The sequence below is a fragment of the Brienomyrus brachyistius genome, chromosome 14 (genome assembly GCF_023856365.1).
Source record: "Brienomyrus brachyistius isolate T26 chromosome 14, BBRACH_0.4, whole genome shotgun sequence".
NCBI classification, from domain to species: Eukaryota; Metazoa; Chordata; class Actinopteri; order Osteoglossiformes; family Mormyridae; genus Brienomyrus; species Brienomyrus brachyistius.
The window spans coordinates 20074168-20084779 of record NC_064546.1 but is presented as its reverse complement, the minus strand read 5'-3'; the positions used below and the strand labels follow the sequence as shown (position 1 = coordinate 20084779).

The window sequence follows — 10612 nt, the reverse complement described above, 5'->3', positions numbered from 1 at the left end:
TAGCATTTTTCCCATAGAAGTGAATGAGTGGGCCCCATAAGGATAGGTATACCCTACATGTGTGTGTGTGTGTGTGCGTGTGTGTGTGTGTGTATGTGGACAGGGATCCCATCCAGGGTGTCCCCTACCTAATCAGGCCATCAATTTGCTCAACAGCTCAATCAAAAAATTTAAGATCTAGGGCAACCACAGACATTACAGTAAACTGAAATTAGGATTACAGTTACATTTATTTTTAGCAGACCATAGCAGCATTCAGGTTAGCCAAATGATGCATCACAAGCATAAAACTGTCAAGGAATCAATGTCAGACTATTAAGCCCTAATAAAGTAAGTAAGTGAACTTTATTGTCATTCACAACAGTACAACAACGGATGCATAGCTGAACGAAATTGCGTATATCCAGGCTCAATGTCCAGACATAACAGGACAAGAGCACTTAGATAACATACAGAGATTACAACAAAATCCCAACTTTTACACAAAAGTAAGACTGTGTAAGGCAGCACAGGACAGACACTAAATATACAAAACAATATACATATACTGAAATGTAGAACCAGACAGTATTTACGCAGAAGTCCAACGCTGAGGGCCACTTATCATTCTGTAGCAGTCAGTAATTGCCCGTGATTAGGCGATTTCTCCAAACTAAGTAACTTTGATTGTAGTGAGAAGATCTCGATAGACTGGAAGATATCAACATATACATCATAATCGATGTAAGCAATAAAAAGCCAAATAATAACGGGTTCTATATTTAAACGTTCTAAACAAAGGTATAAGTCAATCCAACACGAATATTCTACGAATTATGTTAGAAAAAAACAATAGCTACTATGGAGAACAAAGGGAGTGTCAGGAAGTTTGGCTTAAGCTTTAGGAAAGGTGAGCTGCTTCTGATATCCTGAGTGAAAAAGGGAGTCGACGTGTTATCCATGAAGGTGCTGTCTGCGTCGTTAAAAATTAAGCATAACGATTCCTCCGAAGAGTCAAGTATATATCCTGCCGGGCAGGTACATTCTGGTAGCTTGCCTGGCTTATGTTTGCAAACAGCGGGGCATACACTTGTAGCGCAATGTTGTTCACACTTCGTTTGGTCATTCTTCTTTGGAACAAACCCATCCCGACACTTGCAGATATAGCTGCCTGGTGTATTTAAACACATATGTTGGCATGGAGACTGAAGGCATTCGTCGATGTCCGTACATTTACCAGCAGCAATTTTATGGCCATCTTTGCACCGGCACAGAAAAGACGTCGTTTTATTCGTGGGATTTGGACAGATGCATGTTGATTGGAGTTTCGCAGACTTATTCTGGTGCTCGCAGTCGGCATTTTTCACAACGCAAGTAGGCGAGATTTTGGTACTCTGATGGGGTACAGATGCACATGTGACGTAGCTGTTCTCGCATATGAATCCATTCACTTTATCCTGACAGGGTCTCTCAGTCCATTTCAGATCGCTGGAGACAGAGACGCAATGTAGGGAGCAGACTGAGATGTTGCCCTTCCAGTTGGTGAATTGTGTGCTCGTATCTCTTGTTTTCCACTCGTATCCACGCAGTGTAGACGAGATGTTGCTGCATTTCTTCTCTGGTAGCCGCAAACCAATCCAGAAGTCCCCTGTAACTCCGTGCAGTAGATCTCGTAGTGCTTCATTGGCCAAAGTAGATTTAATTGACATTAAGTTTCCTTTATCGTTTTTGCATGCTTTCAGCGACATCCCAAAATCTAATTTCTCTTTAAATAACGTATAGCAGCTATTTCCAACACACGAGATGGGCTGGGCTATTTTCCCGTCTGTGTACAAAAGGAAAACAAAAGCAACAAATGCTCGAATTACGGACATAGTTAATGCTTCACACGGTTCGCATCCGTAGAGAATAATTCTTCATTCAGTCATTCAGTTCAACCAACCTTAAAATGTCCCGTTCGTGTTTATATAATTGGTGAAAGGAAGGAAATGTTTCGTGTAGGAATTTTGACGTTTTTTCTTTGATCCGTCTTTTTAAGCGTGTACCTATAACTGCCTGAGCAGAAGAGCACTGGACGGACACAGATTACTGTAGGACAGTTTTAATAACTAAAAAGCAGTACAGACCAAGTACTTACTATAGGTTCCCCCAGGGGCGGTGTTAGAGCTGTTTAGATGGGCTTCAATATACACCGATTAATTTAAATAATGTAGGGCATTTCCTTGACCCCCCTTCCTTATGGTAAATCTCGTATCTTACGATCCCTCTTTTGCTTTTATTAAAAACCCATGAGGACTTAAAAAACGACTAGCTAGATCAGTTCATTAACCACAGCGACAGGTTGCATGTTACAGTACCCCCCCAAAAAATCATAAAAATTCAAGCAAAAAAAACTTAATAATTATTAAAATAAAATTTCCATTCAAAACCATGAAGACGGTTTTTTGTGTAAATTTGCGTATACTTGCCGTAATAATCATTTAAAGGAAGAATATGGGCTACTGTGTAGGCTAGAATGGCTTGACACCCAGCTTGTGTAGTGGGATTTGGTCTTTAATTAAAATAACATTTAAAATAAAGTAACATTTACAGATTGATAATCATCATTTGAAAATCATTATTGGGCCTATAATTTGCTGTAATAGGCCTATTTAAAAAAATTCCTACTCAGAATCTAGAATATCTCAGATAAAAATATACACACAGAGATACATTTACACTCAATGTAAAAAAGTGACACAATGTCTACCCAAAGCGGTGTATATCTTCATATTTACACAGTGTTACTAATTCGCATGAACTGCCCGTGTTTGAATTGTACATAGAAATCAAAGTGGACCTTCCCAGAAATTACTACTCGATCAAAATACTTAAAAGCTGTGTCCTTACAGGAGTGTTAACTTTATGTTTTGCGGTGGACATCGATATTACCGATATAAAAAGTGACACTAGAGCGAACCAGATAAAGTAGGCCTATTGTGATCATACAGAACATGGTTTATTTTGCAGATGACACTGTGATGACATAATACAAAAATGCACAAAATATTTAACATCGGTTCAGCCATGATTCAGTCAGAGTAACTTCCCTTTGTAACCCAATTAGACCATTTTGATTTAAAAATGAATTAACAGGACACATTCTGATCACTGGCTGACATTTCCGTTGTGTACCTTGTTTTTTATTGCTGTATGTATTGTGTGTTTCCTTCAGTCTGATGACACCCAGCAGTAGTTATCTGGAGTTAGGTTTTTCTTCTTTTTGCCTTTCTCACGATTATAAAAGCAGGCTACCACAATCAAAATGACAATGATTAATATTACAAGCCCAGCCACTGAGCTCGCAATGCCGACAAACATCCACGTATCAGTAAATGCGTTTTTCCCCAGCACACTTCTGTTTGAAGAAGGTGCTTCCAGCGTCGGTGAGAACAAACTGTTATTAGCTGTGTAACTGGATTTCACTTCGTATGTAATAGTCGTGGATTCGTCGTACATGCCAAAAGAATGAGTGTCTTTAAATAACTCATGGTCTGTTGTAACCTTTAAATTCACACTATCTTGACTTTCTTTCGCCTCCGTTGACACCTTCGTGGGAATCGTGTTCAAGCCTTGAATAGGTATGCAGGTGATTCCGTTGGCTGCCAGTCTATAATTCCCTTCGCAAAAGCATTTATAACTACCAATAGTATTGATGCAGTTTCCTTCGCAAGGACTGTTAATGCACTCATCAATATCCACGCAGCTCAGTCCGTTATTTAACCTAGTATAGCCTACAACGCATTGACACGAGAAAGACCCTTCTGAATTTAAACATTGCTGAGGGCACCTGTGTTCAATGCATTCATCTATATCTTGACATTTTCCATCAACCATCTTATATCCATTTTTACAAATGCAATCGTAACTTCCATTAATATTCATGCAGATATGTTCACAGACACGTGATTCGCCGGTATCGGCGCACTCGTCGATGTCAGTGCAACTGATTTCGTCCTCGGCTAGTTTAAATCCAGATTCACAAGTGCATTTATAACTTGTAGGACCCGAAACGCAGCCGAATTTACAGAGAGAGTCCTTGCACAAATCTTTCTGGACGCATGTCACTTTGTCTTCACCAAGCTCATAACCTTCTCTGCATCCACAGGTAACTTCACCTTGGTCGCTTTCCAAACAGTGATGATCGCAGCTTCCGTTTGCATGTTTACAGCCCTGTAAAATGGATTCGCAAAACGGACCCGGGTTGGTCCAGTCAAAAACACCATTAACGTCTTTACAAACGGAGTATGTTTTTTCACCCTGACATGTAATCGCCACGGAAGTTCCGTATGGGAGCATAGTCAACGCATTTCCATCGCTCAGTGGTTTAGTGACAAAAGGGGTTGTGTATGTAATTTCTCCAGGTCCTGCCAGAACAAGAGAGTTACACATGCCCTTGAAATTAAATTTACACACAAAACCAACGCCGTCTTTGCACGAACGGTCTCTCCATCTGAGATCAGCAGTCTCTGATGGATATGAGGCATGATTAATTGCGACACAGCGATCTTCGATACAGGTGAATTTAGGTTCACGATCCCAGTTTGCGTATTTTGTATCCGTCATTCCGTTAATCCATTTAAAACCCCTGAATTCGTCTTTGAGTACTGCACAGTTCCCCTTTCGTAATGTAAGTCCAATCCAAAACTGGAAATGCTTTCCCTGATGCCTTTTGCCAATCCGCGAAAGAGCCGAGTGGATCTCTGCAGCTTCGTTGCCATCCGTTATTACTGCTAAATTGCCCCCATTATCCTGGCAGTTATTCTGAGCGTCTTCAAACGCCAGCGGCGTAAGGGCAAAAGTGAAGCAGGCAGTGGCGGTACAGATCGTCTCGGCTGGCTCAGTGTTTGTTCCTTCAGTCCCACGGAGAAAGTGAAATAGCACAAAAAACAAGAACATCATTCCTTCTTTATTATTATTTTGTTTTTGTATTTTTTTACATTTATTCGCTTACATATACCAAGGGTGTATGTGAAATGTCATCTGGTCCAGCAAATGGAAGCGTTCGCGTACAGCTATTGTGACTTTGGATTGTATATTTTAACATCTGCATCCTGTTTGGTCGACAAACTATAGGTTCCGTTCTGAAAACAAAAAACACAGCGCCCCTGTACTTCGTATTGTTCTTCAGAGACCAGTCTGCTGGTTGTCTACTATTGTGCTATGAAAATGATCAAGACTGTTAAATAGAGTGAGCAGGGGAACGATAAATTTAAGTGAAAATAGTTACATCAAAGCCAACGTGATAATTAGTCAGTGCGTGTGTTCTGTACAAACAACAGAGGACGCAAACCAGCTTCGTTGCATATTGCGTATATAACTGGATACAAACATTAGGAAAGAATATCAATCAATCAACATTTCAGTCAACTTCGTGGGGGTCGGGCAGAGCCCAGCTCAAACAACTGCGTAAGAAAAATAGAAAACAATGTTAATTAAAATAGCTAAATATGCAGAGTCTGCTTGATGTAATTTCATGGTGATCTTAGCGTATCCGAACCATATCTGGTTTTAAGTTAGTTACTTTTGCTTATACACCAAAACGTGTTCGACTGCAAAATATCTTATTGATGCACGAAAATGAATATCACAATTGTTCAAATGATTTGACCTTTATTAATAAGATGAAAGAACTAACCAGCTGCAAGGCTAGTCAACGTGCGGAAAAGCACGAGATTGAATGTTCTGCAAATGTACAGTATCAAGTTTGAGCAGCTGTCTGACTCCTCTCGAAAGCCGCAATAATTTTCCCATTAAGGAATTGCTTATCTGTGCTCACTGCCGCAGCACTTGTTGATGTGCGCATGTTTTCTGCTCGAGCAGAGAAGAGACGCTGTGCGCAGAGCTGAACCGCTCGAACTTCCCTGTGCCAAGCTAAAATATAATATTCTCTTCACATAAGAACCCAGTCTCCGGCTGAGATTCTACAACTCAGCAAAGCGCATAGGCCTGGGGCGTACCCTGAAATGCCAGGCTGCTGGGGGGCATTTTCTGCACATATCTCCTGCTCACATTCCTGGACCATGGGCAGTGTGGACTGCAGTGTTTCTCAACTCCATACTTGGGGAACCCCAGCCAGTCCATGTTTTTGCTCCTTCCCAACTTCCAGCCACACAGTACACATTTTTGCTCCTTGTTCTCCACTGTAGTGATTCTCAACATATTTAGCACCGCGACCCAATTTTTAACATGGCAGCTCGGTCACAACTCTGTATAGTAAAGTAGTAAAACTTGGTTTCAGATCTGTGTGTTTTATCTCTCCAACAAGTAGCATAAGTACAGTAACACCTCTTGGAATGGATTCAGTTTTAGGCTAAGCTGAGATATGATACAATGTGTGTACCAGGTATCATAAAGATGGACTACATCTTGAAATAAAAATATGCATCCCCTTCTATGTAATAAAACCACTATTCATATACAATGGCATTGTTGGCATAGTTTTTTTTTGGAGACTTTTGTGTTATCAATTGCTTTTCCTGTTAAAGGATGTGAGGCAGACAGCAGGAAATGACTAATGACTTTTGCATTGTTATTTTTTAAGTAGCACTGATCCTGTTTGGTCCTTTCAAACTCACTTTGACAAATGGGGTGTTTCTTTACGAAAATACATTTCATTTAATATTTTTGTCCATTTTTATTGTTTTTTTTTTTTTTTTTTTTTTTGCTTTATATATTTTGACTGAATATTAAACTAAAATTAAAATGTTTTTAGCTGCATATGAATCGCTGAATTAAATCTAAATTGTATCTGAGCCCCAGGGTTGGTGAGTTGACTGCTCAAATAGCAGACGAATAAACTTGAATGAAAATTGAAACTTTTACCTTAATTATCAAACATAAAACGTGTTTTCTTAAATCTTCTATTTCTATTTTGTATATGGTTATAGAATCAGTGTAGCAAATTACGTTGTTACTTTTACAATGCTCGGGTTACTTACAAAAGCACATAAAAAAGGCATTTTCAGAATATCCAGGTATTCTTTATGAGCATCCTTCAACAAAGTGTTGTATTATCCATTTACTTTATCCTGGGGTGGGTCAGAGGAGCCTATCTCAGACAGCACAGAGCAAAGGCAAGGGAACATCCTGAAAGCGATGCCAACATTGCAGCAATGTAGCAGATCCCTTTATCCATAACATAGGCTCAGGCATAGAACAATTCGGGATTAAGGGCCTTGCTCAGTCTTAACTGAGAAATCACTTTACTGACCCTGGGATTTGAACTGGTGATTTTCCAATCACAGACGCGGCATCTTAACTTACTTAGTCACACATATTGATGATATTACAGTATCGTCTATATTTAATATAATAATATGATTAACCGGTCAGCCTATGATTGATGTAGGAAGGCTTTTATAAACATTATCCATGATGATGCAATAAAGTCAAACCAAATTTAGTTAGTCGCTCATCATTTGTATCATATGTATTTTATGTTTGTAAAGTTTATGAATTATAAATGATGAAGGAAGCTTGTTTTAGCTTTAGTTTTCCCTTCCCAAACACCTGGAAACACTTTTGATGACTAGTTGCTGAGAAATGTCCATCGTGGTCCAATCTTCCCAGGTAACAGGGAACGTTCCCAGACCTTTAGTTAGCGTTAAGTAAAGTTGACAGAGACTATTGACTGGACTAACTGTAACATTATTTCGACGTTTCACATTTTAACAAAGGTTCTGTCAATGTCAGCACGATAAAGTTCTTTCGTGAACGTCCTATTAATGTAATTAGTATTAAAAAATAAAATTTTATTTTTTATGATAATGTTATTCTTGTATATCGTAAACATGTCACCCTACTTTCAACCCATGAGCTCAGAGGTGTAAAGCTACAGTGTTTCCCACTGCTCTACCATCCCCTACATTTGTCTTTTGATTTTACTTTTAGTTGTAGTAGTGGGACGACATTCTGGGAACGACAGGAACACTGGACACTTTGAACTTTTCCTTACCTTAATTGTAATGTTCAGCAAACGTTTTGAGAACATTAGCTGGCCTACCACCAGGCATCTGTTCTCTTTAGACACGTGTGTTGGAAGTTAGCTTTTTTTTAGTTGCATCTGACAGGAAAATACCTGTTTCCTTTCTAATGCCCATGCCTACTGTTTTTATTTTTCCTGTGGGGTGGAAAATGGAACCTCTCAGGTCCTCAGCATTTTATTTTTGATTCAAGGATGCTGCTAAAGATTTTGGGTCTCATAACGGTATGTTTGCCACTATGATTCCAGCATCCTTGAACTCATCTTAACTTCCCCTCCTTTATGGTACCCTTGCTTTGATTACTGCATTTTTTTTCTGCATTTTGTTTATTTTGCAGGCTTAATTAAAGGCATATTTAGTATTGCAGAATAAAAATATGTATGTTATCTGGTACATGAAAAATGATAAGAATGATTCTTGATCACAGATGAGTCAAGTTCACTCCATAAGTAAATTCTTCTTTCTTTATAAATATACTGAGCTGACCGGATTCTACGTCTAATTCTATGTCTGTGATTCAGCCTAAGGCCCCAAATTAGGGTGAGGGTATTTCTGAGAATGTTCCAGGTTTAAACACACATCAGGATTTCTCAGGTCAGAGAAAACCAACCAAACAGGCTGGTGTTCCTCCCAGGTTAACGGAAGTTAGCTTTTAATATTGCGTGCAGTTTGATATTGCAGACGTCTGTTAAAATATCTTGGTCAAAGGTTACAGTACAGGGTTGCATGGTAGCAGCATGCCTCTAGGTATAGGGCTGTTCATTTCCTACTTTTACTTGTGTGAGTGTGGAGATGGCCTGTTCTACCTGTGTTCATGTGTGTTTCCTGTGAGTTCTGTCCTAAAATTTACGTTGAGATGGATCGGTGCCTCCTAATCGCCCATAGTGTGTGATTTTATATACAAGTGTGATTGTATGTGACCTTCAATCGACTAAATTCTCTGGTTTCACTGCAAACCTGTTCTAGCTAAAAACAAATTGTAATTATAAAGTCAATACTGTACAAGAGTCCTAGGTAGTCAAAGAAAATGATTAAATGATCTTTATGTTAGTGTGAAACTATGATGTTATCTTTGTCAAAGTCTGTTAGCCAGTTTGAAACTGGCTAAAATCAGTCCAGTATTTGCAGTGACCACACCAATATGCCAATGTATATTTTGACTGGATCAGTAACCCACATCATATGGGTTACTCTTAACTGGAAAATGTTCTGGTGTTAGATTGTATTTTTTTCTGAACAAATAAACACTTACTATTTAGATAGATTTAAACATTCTCTTTGACTGCCTCAGACAACTGCACAGAACTATATATATGAAAATGTTTGTATTAATAGGTAAACGTTTGTGATTTTGTGTGTGTGTAGGGGGTTGTGCTTAAGAGCTCTCTGTTCTCTCAGATGGCAAAGTTCTTTCCAGTCATTATAGAAATTTATGTTTTTGAATTATCTGAACTACATTATTCATTAGATTTATACTTTTAGTTAGCTTTATTTACAGTATCAACTTTTTTGCAAAAAATATATAAATTATAATTATATATAACTTATGCAATATGTATAACAAAATATTGTATTACAAGTGGCATTCTAGCAGAACAATGGAATACACGTGACATACAACTACACGGGCAAAACATTATCGCAATAATTGTTCTCACAATGCATTCTCCAGAGGCTAGTGTACCTTCCAGTTAAAAACAAAAACATGTTTTATGATGAAGTCAATGAACTTCTACGGCTGATTTTGGAAGGCTGCTCCTTTGGTGCTCATTATTTCACTTTCCACACAAAGGCTTCCCGTCTTATTGTTTTGAATAAATCTGTCACAAGGAACCACCTGATGACAATGACTGTAGGTAGAGTAAACAAACCAGTTGGAACAGTCCAGTTTGCTTGACACTCTATGACCAATCAATGGTACATCAGTGGACGCTACATTTTCCCAGAAATGTTATTTCACACACAAATGAATTAAATTTGACTGCTCAAACAGACTGTTGAGTAGAGAATTAACATACAACTGCTTGTGATGCTGATCATGGTGAAGAAGAAATGAAGAAGATGATGATGATGGTGGTTATGCTGGAATACAGATTAAATTATTTTTATAACAATATTATTATCCAAATGGGACGAAGAGTACAAATTAGCTGCATGTATATATATATATATATTGTGTGTGTGTGTGTGTGTGTGTGTATCACATCTTGCGTTCCTCTAGTGAGCCACATCTGCTAGTTGTTTAATCTCGCCTCTCTTTACAGCCTTGTCCTTTTGCCCTGCCTGTAGTTTCATTTCATTTAATAAATCCCCCTTTTAATAAATCATTGCGTTCGTCGCCATCTTTGCCTGTGACGTGACAGTATAAGAATAACTCACTGATGTCGAATATTTATCTAAAATAATTTAGATACTTTTGTCCAAAGTGACGTATGAGTGAGGCTGAGATAGCAGTGACACAGCATCCCTGAGCAATGGGGGTTAATGGCTTAAGAGCAATATAATTACTCTCTCAACTACAGAATTTAAACCCACGTTAGATCCCTAACGCACTGACAAATAACCCCCCTAAACAATTACGTGCTTTCGGGAACGTCATACTTAAATTA

The 10612-nt window shown here is 38.6% G+C and overlaps 2 protein-coding genes across 2 annotated transcripts; both read right to left on the bottom strand.

The window, feature by feature from the left end:
- Nucleotides 1–211: 211 nt before the first annotated feature.
- LOC125707070 (complement component C1q receptor-like) lies at nt 212–2811 on the bottom strand. The gene has a single exon (XM_048973960.1). The coding sequence runs from the start codon at nt 1851–1853 to the stop codon at nt 819–821; it is 1035 nt and encodes a 344-aa protein (XP_048829917.1). The 5' UTR covers nt 1854–2811; the 3' UTR covers nt 212–818.
- A 144-nt stretch (nt 2812–2955) lies between these two features.
- Nucleotides 2956–5150, bottom strand: LOC125707058 (complement component C1q receptor). Its single transcript, XM_048973940.1, has one exon. The coding sequence runs from the start codon at nt 4918–4920 to the stop codon at nt 3190–3192; it is 1731 nt and encodes a 576-aa protein (XP_048829897.1). The 5' UTR covers nt 4921–5150; the 3' UTR covers nt 2956–3189.
- Nucleotides 5151–10612: the final 5462 nt, after the last annotated feature.